Source organism: Pan troglodytes, chromosome X, assembly GCF_028858775.2.
Source record: "Pan troglodytes isolate AG18354 chromosome X, NHGRI_mPanTro3-v2.0_pri, whole genome shotgun sequence".
Lineage (NCBI taxonomy): Eukaryota > Metazoa > Chordata > Mammalia > Primates > Hominidae > Pan > Pan troglodytes.
The window spans coordinates 38,523,555-38,550,714 of record NC_072421.2 but is presented as its reverse complement, the minus strand read 5'-3'; the positions used below and the strand labels follow the sequence as shown (position 1 = coordinate 38,550,714).

Here is a 27,160-nt window from a genome sequence, read left to right as displayed (position 1 = left end):
ACAGAAAAAAGTTGACTATCTTGAGAGTAAGAGTGATGGGAATTCCTGAAATATGTTGGAAACAGAGTGACAGCTAGAATCAGCAGTTCCCTCAACACTTGTGTTATTTTAGATGTAAGAGCCAGCATGTAAGGGTAGTTCTCACCCATACACTTCTAGTAAACAGAACACGGAAGGCTCACAGCCACCAGTGGCTTGTGGATCACAGATCCTTTCATCTCCTATTAAGTATCATCCAAAAAGAGCTAAAACAAAGTTACCCCTTCACAAAGCTATCAGAAGTGCCTCCTGACTTCACTGCTGTCAAATTCTTTGCCTCTTTGATGAACACTTCTAGTATTCCTCCAGAGATTACAGGTGACTCCTTCTTCTTTCCCTTTTTAAAAGTCTTATTTCCTGTGTCAGCCACCAAAATGAGGGAATGGTGGAGAAAGAGAAAAAAAAAATAGATAAATCATGAGTTCCATTTCAAAATTTACAAAGATCATCTACAAACATATATTTCATTTGCTGACTAAATTGGGCCTTTACATTATTGTATATTTTTATTCATTTAAACATTTTTGTCCCCATTGGATTCCTTCCAGATAGGTCTTTCATTTGTATTTGTTGAAACAAATGAAGAAATAAATTTAAAACTTTAAACACTCCCTTACAAAGCATATCTTTTCACAGGGTATAAAGGCATGGAATGCCTAAGAGTTTCCCGGAGCACCATTCCTGCTCTTAGTGAGAAATAACTATGATGAAGACAATATACATGCACCAAAACTCAAAAAGAGAAAATTCCATAACTCCCTTTGATATTTTAGTCTTACAAATAGTCAGTTTTAGTCAGAGCCAGCTCTAGAGGCTACAGCCCAAACACAGTTACGTTTTAGGGTGAGAGAAATCTCTTTTCCACCTCACTTTTCTTTTCTTATGAAATACATTCAACATGAATGATATAAACCAGTATCACAACCAGCACCTTTATTTAGTATTGTTTTAAGCACCTTACATATATGAACCTGTTTATTCTTCACAACAGCCCTTTGAAGTGAGGAAATTGAGGTCAGGTGATAGTGAGTTACTTGCACAGGGTCACACTGAAAAGAGTAATAGTGAATGGGAGGACAGAGGAGGCTGCCTGCAAGAATTGATGGTAAAAGAAGGGCAAGATAGTTTGGATGTTATCCTCACCCAAATCCCATGTTGAAATGTAATCCCCACTATTGGAGGTGGGGCCTGGTGCGAGGTGATTGGATCATGGGGTGGATTTCTCATGAGTGGTTTTGCACCATCCCCTTGGTGCTGTCCTCATGATAGTGAGTGAATTCCTGTGAGAGCTGGTTGTTTAAAAGTATGTGGCACCTTCTCTCTTTCTCTTGTTCCTGCTCCTGTCATGTGAGACACCTGCTCCACCTTCACCTTCTGCCATAATTGTAAGCTTCCTGAGGCCTCCTCAGACACAGATGCCTGTTTTATGCTTCCTACATAGCCTGCAGAACCATGAGCAAATTAAACCTCTTTTCTTTATACATTACCTAGTCTTGGTATTTCTTATAGCAATGCAAAAACAGCTTAATACAAAGGGGAAGAGAGATTTATAAATTGACTCCATCTGATTTTTTCCTTTAAATCCTGTGTTCTAGATCAACTTCTTCCTCAAGACTCCCTGAATAGCTGTGAATGTCATAAATCCATGGAGCAGTTTCCTATACTTGCCTCCAGCAGCCTGCCTTCCCCCAACCCTGGGGGAAGATCCTATATCTTTGGGACATAAAACAAAACTGACCACCAAGGCTGGTTTCTAAGTATGAATCTTACAAGGATTCCTTGTAAGAGTCCTGCATTCTTCCATATATACGGTATACACATCTCAACTCTCCCCAAAAGACAGTGACACCAAACCCTTTATGTTTTGTTTGTGTAATATGAAAGAAATATAATGCAACCAATCCCTGAGTCCCACTACCACACTTCTAGAAACAGAATGCCATTGATCAAAGTCATTGATTTTTACTCTACCTTGGAGTTGTTCTGGTGGAAGCATCAGGTTCTCTTCTGGGGGAATGTAACGTAAAACAACTGTCAGCTCTCCTTTGTATTGAAGGCCAATATCAGGAGCAAACTCCACCTGGCCAAGGAGAAACAAGTAAATTGAAAGAGTATGGATGATTGGCTTAGTATTGTAGTCCACATTTGAATGTGCAATATTTACTTAGTGGCATAAATGTGACAATCCATTCCCATTTCAACTCTGTTCACTCTCACTGGTTTAAGAGATGACTTAGGTAAGAGAAAAGAAAGGCTGGAAAACTCTATGAAGGCATTTGCATATAACTTTTAACATTTAAGTAAAAGGAATTTGAAAGAAGACATATAACTTATATTTGGCCAGTCAATAGATATTGAGCACCTGTGATGCATTGATGACTGGACCTATCACTGAGTTTACATATATAGTTTGGGATATGAAGAAGCAGGAATAAAAATGCCACTGAAAATACCTCCAGAAATTACTTCTCCCTGTCATCTTTGATGTCTTTTAAGTCTTTCCCAAGTGATCAAGAAGGGAAAAGTAGGCAATAATGCTTGATTCACATGGGGCTGCCAGCCATCAACTGTTAAAAGCAATGTTGGTAATTCATATAATCAAAATTCAACATGGAGAAAGTGGTTCACTCAAACATTGTTGGTGGGAATGTAAAATGGTGGAGTCACTCTGGAAAACAGTTTGTAAGACTAAACATGCAACTACCATCCAACCAGAAATTGCACTCTTGGTCATTTATCCCAGAGAAATGAAAACATTATATCCACACAAAACTTGTATAGGAATATTTGTATCAGCTTTATTTGTAATAGTAAAAACTGGAAACCACATGGATTTCCTTCAACAGGTGAATGGTTAAACACACTGTGGTACATTCATACCATGGAATACTATACATTAATAAAAATGGAATAGACTATTGATAAATGCAACAAGTTGAATCTCTAGAGAATTATACTGAGTGAAAAAAGCCAGTCTTAAAATGACATATACTTTATGATTTCATTTATGTAACATTCTTGAAATGACAAAATTATAGAGATGGAGAACAGATTAGTGGTTGCTAGAAGTTAGGGATGTGAGTAGTGGGAGGGAGTTAGATGTGGTTATAAAAGGTCAACCTGAGGGACATGTGGTATTAGAACTGTTCTGTACCTTGACTGTGGTAGTAGATACACAAACCTATAAAGGTGATAAAATTGCATAGGATGAAATATACACACACATGTGCACACACACACACACACACAAATGAGTACCAAACTGGGAATTCTGAATAAAATTGGTGGATCACATCAATGGCAATATCTTGGTTGTGGCTGGGTGTAGTGGCTCATGCCTGTAATCCCAGCATTTTGGGAGGCCTAGGTGGGAGGATTGCTTGAGCCCAGGAGTTTGAGACCAGCCTGGGCAACACAGTGAGACCCTATCTCTCAACATATATATGTATATGCGTACATATATATATATATATATATATATATATTAGCTGGGCATGGTGGCATGCACCTGTAGTCCCAGCTACTTGGGAGGCTGAGGTGGGAGGATAGCTTGAGCCCAGAAATTTGAGATTATAATGAGCTATGATTGTGCCACAGTACTCCAGCCTGGATGACAGAGTGAGGCCCTGCCTCTAAAAAAATAAGCAAAACCTGGTTTGATATTATAGTACATCTTTGCTATAGGTTACCATTGGGGAAAATCAAGTATTGGGTACATAGGATCTCTTCATATTATTTCTTGTAACTGCATGTAGATTTATAATCATCTCAAAATATAAAGTTTAAATTAAAGAAAGTCAATGTGCACTTGCACCCAGAACCTCTGTTCTATAGGTCTCCCACTTGCCATTGAGTCAACTGAACTTTGAGTTCTTTCACAGGTAGAGCAGGAAAGGCAGTTTACTTTGTCAGGCTTTTCCTTTAGGGATCTGACTTCTGAGTCAAAAGCAGAGAACTGCTCTCTCAGAGAGGGCAGAATGAGAGTTCTGAAACCTAGCTCATTCATAGCCAAGCCAGAGACTGTTCAAGACTTGGCATAAATAAGCAAATAAACAGTAAAAAAAAATTAAAAATACTGAGACTGTTACAAAGAAAAGGAATCCTTGCCTGACTTTCCCTTTTCTTTCCTGCTGGTGGTAGTAAAACTTACTAGTAAGGGTGGGAAAAATGCTTGAAATATTTTATTCAACCTTCTTACCCGGGGCAAAAATGAGATTATATGGTAAAATAGACTATCCATCTAATATTTAATCTGATTATTTTAGATCAGGTTCCTTGTAACTGGACTCTTCTTTTTGTTTTGACAATCTCAGTAAATTTTAGTTTAGGTGACTATCATAAGTAGAAAATTATAATGGATGTTATGACAGATTAAAGATGGTTACCACTTTTTTGGTACCGTCATCAATGAGAGATGGGGTATTTGTGACCTCTCTTTGGGTCTGTGTGGGCTCTGTGATTGCTTTGACTAGTATTATAGAATATGGCAGAAGTGACAATGTGCCAGTTTTGGGGTCCAGGTCTTAAGATTGACAGCTTCTACTTTTCTTTCTTGGAATGGATATTTCTGAATGCTTCCTCTGGGAACTCGTACTAAGAGAGGCTAAAGCCACAGAGAGAAGCCGCATGTAGGTGCTCCAGCTGGCAGGCCTAGCTGAGTTTCCAGCCAGCAGTCAACATCATGTGTAAGACATGGAAGTGAGCCAACTTGAACAATCAATGCAGTTGAGCTTTCAGATGACATCAGCCTCAGTCAACCATCTGGCTGCAGTGGCGCCAGAAACCCTAAGTGAGAACTACCTAGATGAGTCTAGTCGACCCACAGAATCACGAGAGAGAATAAATTCTTGCTGTAAGCCCCGAAGGTTTAAGGTAGTTTGGCATACAGCAACAGTTAACCAGAGCAGGCTCTGTTTGCTTTTTGAGTGAGATCTTCGGGTATGAAAATACGCCAGTAGGAAAAAGTGATATGTGTAGGAATCACATACTAATATATAGTGTGCTACCAGAGATCAAAAACATGCATTACTGGGACTTACCAATGTTCCATTGGTTTTTAGCTTAAAATATACTGTAGACCCCGTATAAATATAGACTTCAAGTCTTATGAAAGGAAAACACAATAATGATGAAGCTTGTAGCATTATAATCACATATAAAAAATTAAAGCAGGGGAGTCATATTGCAGCCTGCACATGTCTAATGTCTTAGGGTATTTTTGATACTTATATTTTGCCAGGAAATTCCTAGGCAACACCCTCTCCTGGCATACCACCATTGTCATTATCCAACCCACTATTACTCAGAAAAAGTTAGCAGAATCCAATCATATTCAATTCAACTCTACCAACACATATGGAATGCTTACATTTTTATAAGGCACTTTGCTAAGTGCTGTGGGGACACAAAAGACAGACCCTGCTTTCAATGAGTTTTCAGTCTATCTAGTAGACATATTTGCAGTAGCAGGATCTGTTAATTCACACTTAGTTAACTGCTGACTCATCAGTTTAATTAGTGTTCTTCATCCCTCGTGAATAGCAGAATCCTTTCTGCAAAGAACATGCATCTGCTCCCATCAGTTCAATTGTATGCACACTGAGAGTCAGCTGCGTTAGTTAGTCCCCTAAGCTCTTTAGGCCAGGCATATTTGTGATTTTAATTATATAGTTTAAAGTCACATAAATTGATGAGTGCAAAAAGACAGCTGCTACTATAACAATTCAGTTGAATAGAAGAACTAAAGATTTGAAAACAAAGTTGCTATTGGATTATATGTGGGCTTGAATCTATAAAAGGTTAGAAAAAATCATACATTTTTTAGAAGAATTTGCATTTTGTTTACTTTGAAAGTATTCTTATGTTCTTGTTTCATTTGAGAAAAACTCAAATTAGAATCTGCTGATGATGATGCATTAGGAGGAGAATTTATGCAAGGAATAATATATGGCAGAATTTTACTTACTGAACGAAATTCAAACAAAATTAATTGCCTCTATATCAGAAGACTTGCAAATGAATGTACATTTATTTGGTTTAAGTTAAAAATAAATGTTTAAGAAATGCATTGGGAAACTATAGTAATCAAAACAGCATGGTACCGGCATAAGAACAGATACATAACACCAATGGAACATAATATAGAGTCCAGAAATAAATTTATGGTCAATTGATTTTCAACAAAAGTGCCAAAAATACACAATGGGGAAAGGACAGTCTCTTTAATAAACAGTATTGGGACAACTGAATATCCACATGCAGAAGAATGAAATTGGACCCTTGTCTCACACCATATACAAAAATCAACTCAAAGTGGATTAAAGACTTAAGCATGAGACCTGAAACTGTAAAACGACTAGGAAAAACATAGGGGAAAAGCTCCACAACATAGGTCTGGGAAATTTTTTTTTGAATATGACCCTAAAAGCACAGGAAACAAAAGCAAAAATAGGCAAATAGGACTGCCTCAAACTGAACTTCTGCAGAGCAAAGAAAACAATCGACAGAGTGAAGAGACAATCTGCAGAATGAGAGAAAATAGTTGCAAATCATACATCTGATATAGTTTAAGTTAAATCATTTAATATTGAAGATACATGAGGAACTCAAGCAATTCAATAGTAAGAAAACAAATAATCCAATTAAATAATGGGGAAAGGATCTTAACAGACATCTCTCAAAAGAAGACATACAAATGTCCAAAAGTGTGTGACAAAATGCTCAACATCGCTAATCACCAGGGAAATGCAAATTAAAATCGCAATGAGCTATTACCTCATACCTGTTAGAACGGCTAATATCAAAAAGACTAAATATAGTAAGTGTTATAGAACTACCATATTTATGACCTAGAAATCCCACTACAAGATATATAGCCAAAGGAATTGAAATAAGTATCTTAAAGAGATCTCTACACTCCCATGCTCATTGCAGCATGATTTACAATAGCCAACATACAGAAACAACCTAATTGTCCATCAATGGATGAAGTGATAAAGAAAATATGGTATATACACACAATGGAATACTATTCAGCCTTAAAAAATAAAATCTTGTCATTTGCATTTGCAACAACATGGATAAATCTGGAGGATATTATGTTAATTAAAATAAGCCAGGCACAGAAAGATGAACACTGCATGACCTCACTTATATCTAAAATAGAGATAAATCTAAAATAGTGGAATCTAAAATAGTTGAATTAATAGAAGCAGAGAGTAGAGTGGTGGTTATCAGGGGCTGGGGGTGGGGAGAACTGGGTAGATGCTGGCCTAACAAAATAAAATGTCAGCTAGATAAGAGGAATAAATTTGAGGAATCTATTTTACAACATGGTGACCATAGTTATTAATAATAACAATGTTTTGTATTCTTGAAAATTGCTGAGAGTAAATTTTATGTGTTCTGACCACAAAAAAGTATGTTATGTGAAGTAATATATATGTTAACTAGATTGATGTAGCCATTCCATAATATATACATATTTAGAAACCATATTTTACATGATAAATATATACAATTTTTATGTGTCAATACAAAATAATTAAAAATAAAAGAAATACATTGTGTGTGTTTGTATGTGGGTGATTTCTGTGACTTTGTCTATTAACTGACCTACTACTGGTTGTAATTTCTGGGGCAAGAGGGTTTCTACTATACAGAAAGTTCAATGTAAGATAAATGGTGACAGTTATTCCAACACAAGTAAAAAGAAACTACTATGGGAAGAGAGAGATTAATCCAGATTGGGATAAAGAGGTGGCTCTTACCTGGTCCTTAAAGGATGGGAGACATGATGACAGATGAAGATGGATTGGGAAGGTTAGTCCAGGTTGAGAAAGCAGTATGAGTAAAATATGATGGGGGTTGTGTAGAATATGTTTAGGGACTGACAGAAAGTCAAATGTGATCAGGGGAGTGTGTACAGGGAGGTAGTAGCAAGGAGGATGGAAATAAGGTGTCAACTCAGGGTTTCCCAGACGATGCTAAGGCACTTATTTAAGTTATAGTATTTTATTAGGAAGGGTACTGGGGAAGGGGGACCGAAAGTGAAGGAGGCTTAAGGATGTGATTTCAGGCAAAGTTCCATGGAGAGTAACTGTTGTTAAGTCCCATAGGGGTACTCTGGAGATGTGACAGATCACACTTCAGAGCTGTTCCAATCAGAGGCAAGAACGTGGGAGTATTGACGTTCCTTAATCCACCAGTCATTGATCAAGGCTCTGCTCACCCCCAGGAGACTTAAATACCCAGGCTATGTTGGCTTTTCTGGCCTGCAAACCAAGCCCTCTCTAGCAGCCCGAAGGCTCCCCTCCTACAATGATTGGCAGGGGTTGGCTGGTGGGAGTGAAAGAAATGGGGAGCCCTGTTTGCAAGAAAATGGGGATGGGTAGAGAACTAACATCTTTGGCTGCTACAGTAGGCTGGGCCATTCAACAGAACACTGAGTGCCAGGGTGAGGGTTAGTATTTATTCAAACCGTATCCAAAAGTAGTAGGGAACCACTGAGACTATCTGAGCATGGATGTGAAATAAGCAGATGACACCCACCACCTCCTGCTTTCTGAAAAAAAGAGAGGTCCACTTTCCATCGGAGTGAGAAAGAGACTCCCAGTGCATCTACAGGTGTAACACAGAGTAAGGAATTACAGACAAAAGTCTGCCAAAAAAAGAGAGAGCCTTTAATCTAGGTATAATTCCAAAGGAACATACATTTACTCTCTACCTGAAGGCAGAATAAGAGAACGTTTCCTTGGAAAACCACGTAAGCTTGCTGTTGATTTTCAGATGTCCTTGTTTTTATAATAGTACACTCTGGGAAGGCATGAAAGGCAATTCATACTGATAAAACCTTGTCTAACTACCTGACATGCCTTTCAGAAGGCTTTACAGCTAATAAATAATCCCATGCCATGAAGTAAAATGGAAGTTATACTGTGAAACTACAGTATGTTTGGCATCTTGAGTTCTTTCTCTGCACCAGCCTCCTCACTGGCTTAGCACTGTAGGATCTAACCCATACAAAGATAAATATTGAGGAACCTTCACTAATAGAGTCAATAAGCAATAAGGCACCATGCCGTTCTGGCACTCCTAGTGCAGAAGTATGTCAGTATTTCTAAATTATTAAGGATTATTAATTCTGATCCCCTATTACTAGGGAAATCAGTATGTGTAACTCATGTTTCACCTTCTCGACTGCATAATCTATGAGAAACGTCAAGTCTCCAAGGCTGCTCATACTACATCTGCAGCTGCTGGAGTGACAATTGCATTGAAATGACTGAGGCAGGAAACTGAAACTGAAGTGCCACTTCACATAGCTGGCTGATAATCAACCACACAGAGCCCAGCTCAGCCTGGGGATGAGCCACTAATGAAGCACAAGGCAGCATATAGAGCATGATAGAGCATGCCTTTGTGCCTGTCCTCCCCATTTATGGAAGACATGATGTCTAAGCACGTTTGCGTCTTCAGCTTTTCTTCTATATAGAACAGAGGAAGCTGGGCAGAGGAAGATGGCAGAGATTAGAGACACTAACTTCTGTTGGGTTCTTCAGAAATAGACTCTAAGGTGAAGATTCTTATGAAGTGATTTATTAAGGAAGTTCTCTCAGAGAGACCAGTAAAGAGGTATGGGAAGCAAGTCTATAGGGACAAGTCTAATCTTGGGCAAAATTCCATGGAAGATAGCTTCCACCTGATGTGGTAGTATATGTAACACTTTGGAGTTTTTCCCACCTTCAGTAAGTGGGCCTTCATACTCCCCCACCTATCAGTTATTGATGAAGGGTTGTCTTGTGGCAGCGGGTATAAAAATTCCCAGGACTTCTGGCTCTCTGCTTACGTAGGCAAAAAGCTACAGTAGCCCGAGGGAAGTCTTCTAAAGAGAGTCTCAGGTGGAGGCTGTTGTGGCAAATCTCCTAACAGACATGGTTAGGAACCTAAGGGTATCTGGCAGAGGACCCATGGTATTCCACAGTGAATGCAATCAGAACTTTTCTACCTTCAGTAGACTCAGAAAGACTTAGAGATGCTTCCCTCTTATGATAGACTGTGAACCACTCATTGACAATGTGGAAGTGATTACTGTGGAAAATGTTGATTTCTAAGCACAAAGGATGCCTAGGAGAGGTCTAGGGGAGCTTAGATATCATTCCAGCAAAGTCCTTCAACTATTTCCAGGAAATTGACTGGAAGGATGCTATTGTTCCCTTCTTCAGAACCAGGGTATATTCTGATTGTCTTAAGCCAGCTAATGCATCTCACCTCCCTGGCCACAGTCAATAGCTTAGAATAGGCAAATGACAGAATTATAATTAGGAGAACCAGGCCCAATGCACTGATTTGGCTGTTGGAGGAGGAGGAACTCTCTTCTCTTCTGAACAGTGTGGTGCAAAGATGAAAGGCTTGCAGCCACTGTAGTCATTAGAGAGGCATGCTTGGAGCTAGTCAGGGAGGGCAACACTGCATGGAACCTGAAAATGAAGCCAATGAAGATAAGAAGAGAGACCAAGAAATTCCAAGACTTTGTTAAGATTTGAACATCTGGATCAAGCCATGCCTAATCACTGCTGGCCAATAATCTCCCTCTATTTTTTGAGCAGTATTAGCTGGAGTTTCTGTCTGTTGTAATACAAGGACTCCCAAGTAACACGTATACTATCTAACACTTATTGAGAGCTTACAATGTTCCCAATAAAATGCTGACAGCCATGCATAGAATGTTTATTCAAGCTTCACCGCAGACCTATAAGCTACATCCAACGATTATATTATAACTGAGGACACTAAGGAATAAAAAGTTAAATAATTTGCCCAAGGTCACATGGGCAGTCATGAAGCCAGGATAGAACCAAGTAAGTCTGATTTGAGTCCACTGTCTTCATCATAATGTGCTTTTGCCTTTCTGTATATAAACAATAATCTTTGGCTGCATAAATGTGACCTTTACTCACCTCCATTTTGGCTTAAAAAGTACTGTAAATGCATAGAGACTCCAGTCACTTAAAGTGAATCCAAGGTACTGTTGGTCTAGATTAGAACATGCTATACAGTATTGGCATTTAATTATCAGCTCTAAGATTTTTTTTCTGAATGTAACTCAAGGCCTGGGTCATGAATCCCAAAAGTAGGAAAGTAAGAAAATCAGATACTTTAGCTACTGGTTATTCCCTCATATAAGCAAAGGCAAGATCACTCCTGTTTGTGGTATGAATTGTGGAGAATGAGAAATAAAGGTAATGTTTGGAGATTGTTCATGCTGTATGAATTTGGTTTCGCCTATGTGAAAATGAAGACTCTCTAATAAGATCATATAATGTGTTGCTTTCAGTTATCCAATGAGACTGTCAAATAATAAAAATTTTTAACAAAAAAATGATTATGTAGCTTTCATTATACAGATGATCTATATTGACAAAGAATTTCCAAAACGGTGGATTTACAACATTTTTATAATATTATTCCAAAATTTGCTGCACTAATTTTTTGCAGATTATCACTTGAAATTTGAAAGTCTTCAAGTTCTTTAGGTCTGTGACATCAATTTCGCTCATAACTTGTCTCATTGCATAACTGACTAATCTGAGAGCATTTCCTACCTTGGGTTGAAGCACAAACCACTCGTCAGTTGGATTTTCAAAGTTCCATGAGTCAAAAGGAATCTCTACTTCCCCGAGGAAGCTATTACGTCCAAATCGATCATAGTGCCAGACTGAGAGCTGCAGAGTTCTTGTTTCCAGCTGGGTATGGCTGATGGTGTACTGCGAATGAGATTTACAACATTACACTCCACAAGGAGGGCTCTATCCAATTCCAGGACAGGTAGAAATTTACTTCCAACATCTTTCAGATCATATGCATCAGTAATATGAACAAAACAAACACAAAGAAAACTCTTTGTTTTTCTTTGTTTCTGCTACAATTGAAGTTCTATGCCATAAACTCATTTTGTGCCAGACTTTGCATTGAAAGATATATACACAAATTATTTGAGGTAGAGATAAACTCCATATACTGCATAAAAAGTGTTAGGTGATGAAGCTTATCCTCTTTCCAGTTTTATTGGTTTTTCATTTTCCTTAATTATTTTTTCATACCTACTTTGTAAGCTCAAGGTTTAATATATAAATTCTCCACCTTCTCTCTTATTTTATTCATAATGAGAATCCCCAAATCCAGAAAAGGATTGACAATGAGAAACTCGCAAACACCAAATTTTATAAAGTCCAGCCTAAGTGCAGAGGTGAAAAGGTGTACATGTATATTAAACAGAAAGAAGATATTGCTGGGCTAGCATTTTTTTTGTTTTTTGTAACAACATCATCCAGGGCCACATGCTCACACACCCTCCAACCTTCTGCTTGTTCTATGCAACCACCATCTGGGACACACTTCACACTGACTGATTCCTGATCTTGGATTAGTGCCTATTCTTGTCCTTGCTGTTACTGTCATAATTAACCTTGGCTCCCTGCTTCCTAAATTTACCCTCTCACTGTGTTTGGGCTCATCTTTCCTATCCTGTTATGGCCATTGAATTTACTCTCTACCTGTATTTATTCATTTTTCAGTTTGTTCTGTCTTAATATTAGTTCCTGCTTCCACACATGCTCCCACTGACACATGCAGGCTTGTGGCTTTCTGCCTTTACCAATTTCCTCCTAAAGTGGACTCTGACACCATCACTCTGGGGCACAAGCCCATAAATTTCCATAGAATTGGCAATAACTTCTGCTTTCCATCCTCCCTGGGTGTTTCTTACCAGGCCAGATTGTTCCATAGCAAGAGAAGGGGTTAATTATGTGAAAGCGCATTGGAAAGAGATTTCTATTTTCTGGATCATTGACCTGGATTGGGCCATATTTTATCTAGGCTACTTTTGCTGAGATTTCTCAAATCTGGCTCTGCATTTTCACTATTCATTAACCACATACCTACATTTGGTCAAATTCTGAAATCCTAACAACAAACAGTATAGACCTATGCTATGTTAGCAGAACAATGAATGCGTGCAAAGTGACTCATTAAGTAGTGTCAAAACTGTGACAAGCTTCTTTTACGGAAGTCAGAAAAAGCACTGTTTGCCCAAAGGTAAAACCGATTTTTTAGCAAGAAGCATCAGCACCGATGCAGTTTGGCTGGATCCTCTCTACTCAAGGTTCAAATTCAGTAGCAGCGTAGACTTAAATAGAGTAAGAGTGTTTTCTTTTTCTCAAAAGATGTTAGAAAAGTCAAGATTGTTATGTTAATTTATTCAAATTCTAATTTTCTAAAACATATACAAGCCTTGACACACAAATAAAATATTCTCTGTAGTTACTTCTAAACCATTGAAGTTGTGAACAGTATCACATGAGTTACTATGAGACCGTATTTATTTACCTTTAGTGTTTCATTGAATTCTGGATTGGTGCCTGTTCTGATTTTGGTCTTACGCTTGTTGTTCCGGGACTTGTCAGGAAGAAGGTATGACTTGACATAACTATAGATAAGAAAATATAAATGTAATTATTGTGAAACATCTATTTGCAAGAAATGTTCAAAGACTTCGCTGTGAATAAAAGGGGCAAAGGGCCAGTGAGCATGAGCAGAAATACCAAAGAGAATTTTGTCTATATAACAGGATACCTTAAAATAGAACACTGGGTCTTCCGTAAGAGAGAAGTGGTAAAGTATAATGATAAAAGAGTGTGGGTTCTGAAGTCAAGCCACCTGGTTTTGAATCACTCCATGCCTCAGAGATTTGGTGACCTCAAGAATTTACTAAATAACCACTCTGTGCCTCAGTTTCTTCATCTGTAAAACTGGGAAAATAACACTGTCTAACTGATGGCCTTGTGAGGATTAAATTAGTTGACACATCCAAGGAGCTACCATATTGTACTACTCAATACATGTAATACACTATTAATATTAATGGTCTCACAAATTTTTCTGGGATTAGATGCTTCTCTATTACTAGTCTTGCCTTCTGATGTCAGAGAGTGGGGTCAATGGTAATGGGTGAGTAAAAGAAAACAGTGAAAAAGGCAAAATAAAAAATAACAACCTGAAGTAGTGATAGCAATTCTACCCAACACTTTAGCTTGAGCTATCTCAGGAGCCTCTTGAAGCAGGGTATCACAGCAGACTCAGAAATGTACAAGATGTGTACAAAGCTGAAATGTATAAGATGCTACCAAAGTTCTACAGAATATCTGTTGAGTTTTAGAAGACCCCTTTCCATGCCACTCAAAATAATTACATTGGTCCTGTAGCCCTCTGAAATATAGCTGAGGAGGCAGGTGGACCAATCTGTAGTCAAAATCCACTCATTTGTCTATCTTAGGGGATTTGGAACCAGGTTCACTGAGTTATTTATTGGACTTAGGTCATCTATTGTGCAGAAAAGAGTTAACATAGTGGGCCTGAGACTACCATTCTTCTAAATGCCTGCTTACAAATTTGGCCCTTGGGTGGCATCTGGCAACTTGGATTTCAGGATTCCCACCATTCCCAGAACTGATAAAAGTGGCTCGTTGTTCCTAAATTGTTTGTACAAACAATATGGCTTATGCTGAATGGGTTCTTTTTCTCCTGAGAGACTGGAAATTTGGTATGTGACCAGCTGAGTTTCTAACAAGCTTCCTTGGCAGACAACATTTCACAGATGTTGTCAGAACTCATCGCCAGTGGAATTAAATGCATCCCATGTGACTCCACTGGGAAAGGACCCTTGCAAAGCTTGAGCCTGATCTCTCCTGGACTTTGCCCCATGTGCCTCTTTGCTGATTATAACTGCGTGCAGAGTCCTAAGTCCTCCTAGTGAATCACTGAACCTGGCAGTGGTCTTAAGAACCCCTGACACACCTTTATATCTAGCTTCTCTCCAGTGTGCAATGGTCCATACCTGCCCTCCCAGGCTGATCTCTAGAATCCTGAGAGCCTCATAATTGCCCTTTTGAGTTGTTTAATTGGGTAACAGCTTGTAATTTTCTCTGGAGGATTTCCCAGAACAAAAATCGACAAGATGCTTTTGTACATCCTGGGTGTGCCAACATGTCAGCATTCTACTTCAAAGAGCTGCCTCTGTGTAAATTGCAAATATGTCAATCCTGAATTATGTTTTAAAAATCAGTTAATCAAAGACACAACCAGTATACATTTGCTTCAGAGAATATTTAAAAGTGTGGTATAGGAGGAACATGACAATCAACTCTCTGAGAAGACTGAATCAAGAAGAATGCTAAGACTCTTTTGAAAAGGAAACACACATACAGACAAAAAAGGCAGTGACTGAAATAGTCTGAGGAACATGCTATGTGCTTACGCATCTGTCCTCTGTTTCTTTTCATCTCCTATGGCCAGATTTCTGCAATTCTTGACAAAAATGTACAGCCCACCAGTTTTGTAGCAGTAGCTGATATGGAGAAGGATTTCACCACTGACTTTCACGTTGCCATAGTCTCCCGTTTCACTGTAAACGCTCATCATGCTGTTAAGGCTGGTCTGGAATAAACAAGATGGAAAAAGGCTTCTAGTGTCATTCTAATGATCTCTTCACAGAATCAACTCATTTCATTCAATTATAGTTCCTGTTCTTTATAATGAGCATGGAAGTCTAGAGTGAGGAAAGAAAACAAGAGTCACTTGTTTGGCTGGTGTTGTATAAAATCCCAGCTGGAGAAAAGACAACAGATCTAGTACCATCAGGAAAAAAGGCAGAAAACTTGCTTAGAGGGGAAGCATTTCCTTCTTGGGTTAGAGAATACCCTTTGCTTACTCACTTCTACTAATGAATACAGGGTAATTGAGGCATTTCAAATCTCACTTCTCGTCCATCTCTGCAGCTTTCTCCATTTTCACTGGTAGACTCAAGTTCAATCTACTATAAGGTGTAGAATACATTGATTGGGACAAAGGATAGCTTATCTCATATACTGTGCTAGCAGGAGCCACATACTGCTTTCTTTGACACCTACATGGAGCATCCCATCAGTCTCCGGGGAGCCATAACTACAGCTTTAACAAGGACATATCAGAAGAACATCACATACCCACAGCTTCCATGATTTCCCTCAACTGAGTAGCTAGCTGTGTGGCTACATGAGTAGTATATGACCATGGCTTTGTAAATCTGTATAAAGTAGCAGCCCACAAAATAAACCACTACACAATAAAATCACACACCAACCAATCAGGAAAATAAATTTTAAAAAAGTCCAAATCTACCAGAATGAATGAGGCTTTTGACAAGACACTAATGACATGAGACAGCTTTTAATTTATAGTAGTCCCCCTTATCCACAGTTTCACTTTCTGTAGTTTCAGCTACCCATGGTCAACTGCGGTTCAAAAATATTAAATGGAAAACTCCAGAAACAAAAAATTCATAAGTTTTAAATTGTATGCTGTTTTGAGTATGTGAAAGGAAAATATCTTGGGCACCCAAAATCACAAAGCTAAAGGAAAAAGTCAAGCTGGGAACTGCTTAGAGCAAACCTGCCTCCCAAACTACTCAAAGTCATCCCCCTGCTCACTGAGATAAGTGCATATCTAACTGCCTCCTTTGGAGAGGCTACTCAGAAACTCAAAAGAATGCAACCATTTGTCTCTTATCTACCTATGACCTGGAAGCCCCCTCCCCACTTCGTGTTGTCACGCCTTTCCAGACCCAACCAGTGTTCATCTTACATATGTTGATTGATGTCTTATGTCTCCCTAAAATGTATAAAACAAAACTGTGCTCTGAGCACCTTGGGCACACGTTGGCAGGACTTCCTGAGGCTGTGTCAGGGGTGCCAGTCCTCAACTGTGGCAAAATAAACTTTCTAAATTAACTGAGACATGCCTCAGAGTTTTGGGGTTCACAAGTAGCATGATGAACTCTCACATCATACTGCTCCATCCCACCCTGGATGTGAAGCCTCCCTTTGTCCAGTTGGACACACTGTAGGAGCCACACTGCAGATGCTACTTGCCCATTAGTCACTTAGTTGTCTCAGTTATCAGATTGACTGTCCTGCTATCACAGAGCTTGTGTTCAACTCATTCTTATTTTACTTAATAATGACTCCACAGTGTAAGAGTAATGATGGTAGTAATTTACATATGTCAAAGAGAAGCCAAAAGTGCTTTCTTTAAGTGAAAATGTGACCTTGGTGTTTCTTGGCTAGGGTTTGGTACTACGCGAGGTTTCAGGCATCCACTGGGGTAGGTGGAATGTATCCTCTGTGGATAAAGGTGACTACTGTAAATGTAATAAAATTATCCTTTGGCACTAGAAATGAAAACTATGTATCTTAGTAACTGTCACAAAAGACCACCTGGAGGTCTTTCGTGGATGACCCAATAGTTTCAAAACCACTTTTCTGTGAACCACTGGGAAGTCAAGACTATGGTAAATACACAGGGACCTTAGACTGTCCTCTTTTTCATAATTTGCTTTTGGTAAAAGCCATTATGTTCCACCAATTTCTGGAAGTAGAGACTGACCAAAGAACAGGATGTGGGTGATGTGGCCACATGTCTTCTAAGCTTCTTCACGGGCAAGAGCAGACCAATAATTCCATAATTATTTGGAAATTACAGCTTAAAGAAAGCCAGTGAGTGACCTAATCTGTCTTTCTTATTCCTAAAACAAAGCAACAGAATTTTCATGTTTAGCAGGTGGCTTTGAGCAGCACCCAGATACCTTTTTAAACTGAAAATGCTTATCTCCTCAGTCTGGGGTGAGGTCTGAGATTTGGCTGTTCTAACAAACTCCTAGGCCTGCAGTTCCGAAACTGTGTATCGAGGTACCACAGAGCACCACAGCAAACTCACAGGGGAATCACAGAAATATTTTAAATTCTCAAGGGAAACACAACAACACCTATCAGACACCATGTAAGCCACTAACTAGTAATTCACAGTGTCAACTTTAAACCACACTTTATTCTTTTCGATGAACTCCTATTTGTCTGAAGCTGAGTTTTTGGCAGTTGCTGCAACAAAAAGCAAGTATTGCATAAAAATCAATGTGAAATGGGAAATGAAAGTAGTGATGTCCAATCAGATTCCAAGATTTGGTAACTGTGTAGTGCTCAATAGGCACACATATCCTATTAGTGGTAAGAAATAGGTGCTATTTAAGGATGAAATAAAAATACTATTTTTCTTTCAATTTCTTTCACTTGTAGCATTTTTTTACAAATGGCTAGTAAGTTGTTAGGATACACTGCTTATTACATTATTTGGGTCTAACTACTTAATAAATGGACTAGTCAGGTGCTACTTTTAGTGTAGGAGTGCCAGGAAAGAATTACTGAGACATTAGGGGCTTTTTGAACTGAGAAAGTTTTGGGGTATCTGTTCCAAGAGATGCAATGTTGCTGGTCCATAGAGAATGCTTTGAGTATCAAAGGTTTCAAGAATAAACCCCAACCTCCTCATGTTACAAATGAGAAAATTCTGGCTCACAAAAATTGTTGGTAGGGCCAAGAAATTAAGCAAGATCTCCAAGTTTCTAGTCTGAGGACTACCCCACCATACCTGATTACCTCCTTATATCACTGATTTGTGTCTATACTAGATCTCTGTAGCCACATTTTCAAAGAAAATCCTCTGTAAGCAGAGGGCCCCTACGGATAGAAGGAAATTTAGGAACCCACAAATATGGAGGCTTGTGAGAAACTAAGACACCTATGGCAATTTTACTACTAACTAAACTATATGCTCTTAACCAACCTAAGGCTGTGATTTAAAATAGTTGTTTACTTCAAAGGTTTTGTTGATAGTTAATCATTTTAGAGCATGTGTCTTTTGAGTGGTGTTCAGATTCCAATGTTTAATGAATTGGAATACTTGGGTTCTGATAATCTCATCAATCTTTTAGAAGATAACCTCTGGTTAATTGTATATAAGTCGGAAAAAGATAAATATGGGACAAATTGCTTAATCATAGTTCCCAGACCATGAAATTTGTGAAGTATGGTTGGAAAGAACAAAAAGGAAAGGTTGAAAACTCACAGTGTCTGAGTCAGCATCAGGCACATTTAGGTAGGTCCACTTCCTGTCAGAACCTGCTTGAGAACTCTTTAGAGAAGTCATCCAAAGATCAAAAGAAAAAAAGCATCAGAGCAACAGAAATCAGAGAAGCCAAGAAAAAGACTTACACACAGTTAGATACAAGGACACAGGGCCTTCCTCTCAAAAAAGGCCTTGAACACTAAAGTAAGAAAGGACTTTATTTTGTAGGCAGTGGGAAGCTATGGATGGGTTTTGAGTAGAAGACAGACCTGATTGGGCATGTGTTTTAGGATAAATGACCGGCAGCAGTCTGGAGGACAGCTGGGAAGTTTAGAGAATGGTGTCAGGGAAATGTGTCAGCAGATAATTGAAAAATAATTTATAGGCTTGAGCTGACTGAGCCTGAACTAGGGAGTGAGGAGATTTTAAAACCTGGGTGAGGACTGTGGAAGAAGGAAGAAATCAGGAGCCTGAGAAAAAACCCACACCAAATTAGACTGAAATGTACTCTGTGGGCAAAGGGCAAGCAGGATCTTACAATGACTTTTAACTCATTATCACACATTTTCCTAAGAACATTCATATCTCCTTTGGAAATGCACAGAAAATCAAAAAGAGGGAAAAGAAACTTTCCACATGTCCTAGTGAACTGCTTACAGTTGATAGGCCACTTGCCAGACTGTGAGTGTTTGTAGATAACTGCGAGGACACTAAGGCATCAATGCTTTCTTCAGTCTCTTCCAAGGAGTCCTAAAAAAGAAAGGGAAAAATCAGTGGGTTGGTTGATTTGTTTTTCTAGAATGTTTTTTCACTTGAAAAACCACTTTCTTTCATAAATATTTGAGAATCAGATAAAAAATTTCTAGAAATCACTCCATTCCTAGGTTTTTCTCTTTTCCTCTCCGGTCAATCTGAATTATACCATCGGAGAAGTGGGCAGGGATAGGGGGTGGAGAGTGGGGTCTCCTTTCTAATGGTGCTTACTTTATTGAAAGAACATGAAATTTGGAATCATACAGACCTGGGTTCAATTCCTACCTCTAAGGTGATTCATGTTGGGCAATGTACTTACGTTACTTTAAAATTAAAAAAAATTTGTGTGTGTGTGCAAACACGCACACACACACTGCCAAGATGGTAAAGCATATCTCAAAAATCTCCCCACTAGGATGAACTAGATACTGGACTCTCATCTCCAATCCCAGATTCTACTTTTCCTTTCCCATTTCTTTTTCTCCTTCATGATAAAATGGCTTTTTTTTTTTTGCCTAGTTATTTAAGTGATGTATTTTCCTAGTAAAATTATTTCAAGCAATATAGATAAATGGAAACTAAAAACTTAGGTCTCTCATTAACATATTAATGATCAAATTTCAATATTTTTGATTATATCATCACATATATATATACACACACACACATACATATATACACATAGATAGATTGTATTATGCATACTGCTTTTTATTATGGGCACTTTTCTTTTTTGCTTCTCCTCTCCTCCTTCCCCTCCTTTCACACCAGGTGAAATTAATATTTAGCATCCTGCTGCACATGTTACATTCCATGTCTTTCTCCTTGTTTATGTGAAAAATCATATAAAAACATACACAAATCTAAGTATAAGTATACATTCATGGGAATTTTTTTAACTATAGTTTTACAAATCAGGATTATGATGTACACTTCTGGTCTTGCTTCAAAAAAAGTCTTTATTATAAGATACAGCATATTAAAAAGTACATAAAACATAGATATATAGTATAATAACAAAATCAAATGATGAAGCAGAAGCTCCCTGTGTATCCTGTCCATATCACAAGCCCCTTCTCCCCTCGGGAATAATTAATATTTTAACTCTTATGGTTAACCACATTCTTGCTTTTATTTATAGTTTAACTGCATAAGCGTATACTCTGAAACAAAATGATTTTGTTTTGCCTGTTTTTGTACTTTGTGTAAATGTAATTAAATGCTATATATTCCTTTGAGTTTTGCTTTTTTTGCTTAATATTGCCTTAAAATTCATCAAAATTGTGGCATATTTTTGTAGCCTGTTCATTTATATTGTCATTTAATATTCCATTGTATGATATCCAAAACTTTATCCATTCTCTTGTTGCTGAATATTTGGGTTATTTTCAGATTTTTTTCTATTGTGACCAACACTGATATGTATATTCTGTGAATATGTATCCTGGCGCATATACACACACCACAGTATACACACAACACAGTATATATGTTCACACACTTGAATATATACCAGTGAGAGGAATTGTCAAGTCAAGGGGTGAACATATCTCCACATGCTTATCTATATCATTTTAAAGATAATGTCAAATTTTCAGAAGTAGTTATACCAATTTACAGTCTAACCAGTAGTGTATGAGAGTTCCCTTTGCTCCACTTCCTTGCCTGCAAACAGATGGTATTGTGAGATATTTTTTCACTTTTGCCAATCCAGTAGATGTTTACAGTCTTCATGATTTTAATTTTCATTTCTCTTATTACTAAGTTGAATACCATTTTGTGATAATCGGCCAACTGGATTTCCTGTTTTGTGAAATACTTGTTCAAAATTTGCTTATTTTTATATTGGTTTATGGTAAGTTGTCACTTAACGTCATCCATAGGTTCTTGAAAACTGTAATTTTAAGTGAAAGGATGTGCAGCAGGTCCTCAAATAATGTCATTTCATTAAAACATTGATGAGGAAAAAAATGGTTTTGTTATATGTCATTTTGCTGAAAGTGGCAGTTTCCAAGAATCTGTTGATGATGTTAAATGAGAACTTATTGTAGCTGTCTTTTTCTCACTGATGAGCCCACAAGATGAGCTGGAATATCTTGTAGAATAGCATCTTGTAAGAAAGTGCTGGCTTCATGGATGAATTCTTCTGAACATCTGAGGAAGAATTAATGCCAATTCCTGTCAAATTCTTCCAAAAATTGAAGAGGAGGGAACACTTCCAAACTAATTTTACGAAGCCAGCATTACTCTGATAGCAAAGTCAGACAAGGATACTACCAAAAAAAGGGAAAATTGCAGGCCAATATCCATGATAAACCATAGATGCAAAAGTCCTCATCAAAATGCTAGCAAACTGAATTCAACAGCACATGAAGAAGCTCATTCAACCTAAGTGGGATTTATCCTTGGAATGCAAGGATGGTTTAACATAAACAAATCAATAGTTGTGATAAACTGCATTAACAGAATGAAGGATAAAACCCATATGATCATCTCAATAGATGCAGAAAAGGCACTTGACAAAATCAACATCTTTTCATACTAAAAACTCAACAAATGAGATAAAGAAAAAATTTACCTCAACATAAAACCATACATGAGAAGCTCTTAGCTAACATTATACCCAACATTGAAAAGCTAAAACCATTTCCTCTAAGATCAGAAACAATACAGTATGCCCACTCTTACCAATTCTACTCCATATAGTGCTGGATGTCCTAGCCAGAGCAATTAAACAGGTAAAAGAAATAAAAGGAATCTAAATTGGAAAGGAAGAAGTAAAATTGTCTGTTTGCAGATGACATGATTTTATATATAGAACACCCTAAAAACTTCAGCAAAAAGCTGCCGAAACTAATAAGCTCTTTAATTCTGAAAAAATGCATCCCTATTATCCGTATTATTTTTTCAAATTGCCCCTTTTCTATATTTTTATGTTTTGCTCTTTCTTGGTATACAATTACCCAGTAGTCATCACATAAAGTACCAGTCTTCATATTTCTTTACTTTCTTTTCAAAAGTGGATATTAAAAAATGCAATCATTCACAAAATAGAAAGCATAGCATAATGAACCCTTATAACTGATTACCTAGTTTTAACAATTATCACTTTTCCAGCTGTTTTCCTTGCTGCTAATTTTTTCTCCCACAACTTTATAGAAGTATGACTTACATACCATAAAATTTACCTATTGTATGCATGTAATTCAGTGATTTTTAGCAAATTTATAGTTGAGCAAACTTCAATATAATCCAGTTTTAGTACATTTTCAACCCAATGAGCTACCACATGCCTGTTTGCAGTCAATCCCTACTTCTTCACTCCCTGGCAACCATTAATCTGCTTTAATTTCCCTATCAATTTTCCTTTCATTGACATTTCATATAAATGTAATTATATGATATGTAGTTTTGCCTGGTTTCTTTCATTTAGCATAATATTTTCAAGGTTCATGCATGTTATAGTATGTGTCAGTACTTCATTTCTTTTTATTTCTGAATAATATATCATTGTATTCCATCTATTCACCAGATATTATTATTTTCTCTTTTTGGCTATTATAACCATTTGCGTGTAAGTCTTTATGTGGACATATGTTTTCATTTCTCTTGGGTAGATACCTAGGATCAAAATTGCTATGTCATATAGTAAATTTATGTTTAACTTTTAAAGAAATTGCCAAACTCTTTTACGGAATGGCTGTAGGTAGCATTTTTCATCACCACTAGCAATGTAGGGGGGTTCCAATTTCTCTGCATCCTCATCAACACTTATTATTATGTCTTTTTAATCACACCCATTCAAGGGGGTGTGAAGTGGTATCTCATTGTGATTTTAATTTTCATTTCTCTGATAACTAATGTTGCTGAACATATTTTAATGCAGCTATTAGGCATTTGTAAATCTTCTTGATTAAATGTCTATCCAAATCTTTTTCCCATTATCTAATATGATTATTTGTCTTTTTAATATTGAATGTAAGGGTTGTAAGAAATATATTCTAGATACAAGTCCTTTAACAAATATATAATTTGAAAATACTTTTCCAGTCTGTGGCTTGACTTTTCACATCTGTAGTGGTGTCTTTTGAAGTGTAAACATTTTTCATTTTGATGAAATTTAATTTACCAGTTTTTTTTTCTTGAATACATGCATCATGCTTTCAGTGCCATATCTAAGAATTCTTTGCCTAACTGAAAGTCATGGAGATTTTCTCCTAGGTTTTCTTTTAGAATTTTATGGTTTCTGTTCTTACATTTAGGTTTATAATCCATTTTGCATTGCTTAATTTCTGCATGGTATATGTTAAGAGTCAAAGTTCTTTTATGTTTTGTGGTATTTGGATATCCTGTTGTCCCAGTATGATTTGTTGAAAAGGTTATTCTTTCCCCACTGAAGTACCAAAAATCAATTGGCCATAAAGTTCTTTTTTTTTTTTTCTGGAATCTCAATTCTATTCCACTGATTGCCAATGCTTATGCCAATACTGTGTTGTACTGATAGCTATAACTGTAGAGTAAGTTTTTAAATCTAGTAGTATAAGTCTTCCAACTTTGCTCTTTAAAATTGATTTTGTTATTCTGGGTCCCATATATTTTCATATAAATGGTAGAATAATAATTTATATTTCTACAAAATTATCCTGCTTGTATTTTGACTGGGCTTGCATTGTCTACAAATTTATTTGGAGAGAATTTCCATCTTAAAAATATTGAATCTTCTAATCCATTAACACAGAATATGTTTCTGCTTATTTATGTCTCCTTTAATTCAGAAATATTTTTGTTAATTTCAATGCACATGTATTACACTTTTAAAAATGAATTTATTCCTTACTTTTGAAAAATATTTTTCATGCTATTATGAATGGAATTATATTCTTAATTTCATTTTCCAATTGATCATTGCTAGTATATATAAATACAGTTGATTTTTGTATATTGATCTTATCTCCTGCAACCTTGCTGAGCTTGTTTATCAGTTCTAGTCATATTTTTGTAGATCCTTTAGTATCTTCTACATACAGAATCATGTCATTTTCTTCTTTAGTATATTGATATAAATTATGCTGACAAATATTCTTATATAGACTCATTCTTCCACCCATACTTAGCATAAAACTTACTTATTGCTATTTTTATTCACTGCTAGATTTTAATTGATATTATATTTAAAGTTTTGCATGTATATTCGTAAACTAGTTTGACTTGTAGTTTTATTTTTCAAACTATTTTAAAAATCAAGTCTGAGTGTCAAGATTATACTGGCTGCATACAATGAATGAAAAGATTTTAATGGTTTTCTAAGATCACGAATAGTTTAATAGTTTAATAATGTTGGAATTAGTAATTCTTTAAAGGTTGAACATGAGTAAACTTTGAAATAATTTAATCTCACTGCCCATCTCTCTTTTGGAGGTAGATTTTAAAGTATTTTCCCAGTTTTTTGTACTATAGAAAATATGATTTCATTTTAGAACTCTAAGTTTCCTAGTGTGCTTTGGAAAAACTATCAATACCATTTTACATTTGTGTTCTATTTCTTCCAAGGAGTCCGTATTTTATTATAGCAATTAGAGAAATCTGAATATCAGAATATTAGACTGGGAAATAACCTTTACAACAATCTAATTTAACTTTCTCATTCTAGAAATGAGTTCACTGAAACATTAATTTTCACATAATTTTGTCTCAGTTTAGAAGTGAATTTATTGGTGGTAACTTGAGATATAGCAATGTTGATATAAATATGTAATCAGATATGTCTAATAATATTTGGCTAAGGAAAATGTTAGGATCTCTCATTTCCCAGGTTTAGATTAAGTGATAAGACTTTAGCCAGAAATTGAAATCTCCAACATGTGTTTTCTTAGACATAACCTTCACTCATTAACATGATTACCCATTATATTTTCTAAGTTATTCTTTCAGTTTTTATGTGTTGACTGTGAAGACTAACAGGAAGAGATGATTGTATATCCTCTCTTTACTCTCAACTCATCATCACCTAAAAGTGTAACCACTTGGAGCAAGATTATGCCCTTATTTCCTCCTCTTCATTATATTTTCTTCCACATCCAACTTACCTTGTCTAAAGCCCCAGGGACAGACTTGCTTCTTATGCTTACAGTATCCTCTGAGTCTTCTGTAAATGACTCACTCAAATCTAACTCAGATCGACTCTGATCTGGAAGGTGGAAAGGAAAAAGAAAGACGTAAGTCAGCCTGTTTTGTGAGAAAATTTCATTTTTTATTCCAAGTGTTTCACCTTTATTTCAATTATTTTTAGGCACAGATCATAAATAGTGCCATGAAAGCAACAGTCGGAGTCAGTAACTTCATGCTGTTTATGATAACATACTTCTATTTTTAATAATATTTTGGTAATTGCCTTGGACCGAATTACACTTAGGTGTTCATGTTTCCTTCTATCACAGGAGGTTAAATGTTCTACTGTAAAATGCTATGTTTTAAGCTGTTTAAGGCAACTGCTTTGCTCCTAGACTTTAAAAAACTCTCTTAGAATGGGCCCTTAAATTTAGAAAAAAAAACATTAACAATTCTTGCTTGCAATATTTAGAGAATTCACTGTGTTTTCAGATTTGACATAAAATGCAAGGCAACCTATTCTAAACTGCCACTTTGAAGTGATATAGCAAGTTCTTTTCACACAAAAATGAGAGGCTATAGATGCAATGAGAGGAAGTTCTATTTCTTAATGGACCAGAACAGTCTTTCATCAGAAGAACATCTTGTTTTCACTTTTTGAAAATATAAGTTACAGAGCAATGCACCTCTTAGTAATGCTTTGGACAGCTTACCAAGTCAGGACAGCTTATTTCCACAAAATAGTTCTATACCAAAGCACTACTGAGATCAATATAGTTACTTATAAATGAGAAAGATTGGAGAGAGTAATCAAGTACTTAAGTTTGAATTGATGAAAAAAATAATGCAGAAGTACTTAGCATAGGCCTGACACAGAGTATGTACTCAATTAACAGGAGCTGTTGAGTAGAAGTAGTAGTAGTAGACCCTATGATGTTGGTTTCTAAACTAGTTTAAAAATTTAATTAACAGGTGAACAGCTTTTTTACTCCTGAGCAAAATGTAGCAATAACCACACACATTTAGAAAATCCTTTGGGAGCTGGCTGGCTAGAAGAGACCCCTCAGTTCAGCAAACAGAATCCTGCCTTAGGCTTTATGCATATATAATCATTAGGTTACAGGTAGCTTTTTAATGTTGAAGACTGCATCATGATTTTTATTCCATGTATGGGACATAAGCTTCAAAATTACGACAAATTTCTCCAAAGAATTTTCTTAGTCATAGGTATTAACATTTCAAAATGAATAATAGCTGCCTCAGAGGA

The 27,160-nt window shown here is 36.8% G+C and overlaps 1 protein-coding gene across 5 annotated transcripts in view; it reads right to left on the bottom strand.

The window, feature by feature from the left end:
- SYTL5 (synaptotagmin like 5) overlaps positions 1-27,160 on the bottom strand; it is a 222,942-nt gene that overhangs the window by 6,371 nt on the left and 189,411 nt on the right. For 4 of the 5 annotated variants that reach the window (XM_009438939.5, XM_009438934.2, XM_009438941.2 and 1 more), the window contains exons 9-16: positions 25,872-25,972; positions 19,690-19,782; positions 19,033-19,098; positions 15,353-15,531; positions 13,426-13,525; positions 11,643-11,804; positions 2,011-2,119; positions 261-396 (exon numbers count right to left, since the gene is read on the bottom strand). In XM_009438939.5, the coding sequence (XP_009437214.1) occupies positions 261-396; positions 2,011-2,119; positions 11,643-11,804; positions 13,426-13,525; positions 15,353-15,531; positions 19,033-19,098; positions 19,690-19,782; positions 25,872-25,972 (946 nt within the window). The remainder of the gene's footprint in view (positions 1-260; positions 397-2,010; positions 2,120-11,642; positions 11,805-13,425; positions 13,526-15,352; positions 15,532-19,032; positions 19,099-19,689; positions 19,783-25,871; positions 25,973-27,160) is intronic. The other variant, XM_009438943.2, reaches the window with a different exon arrangement.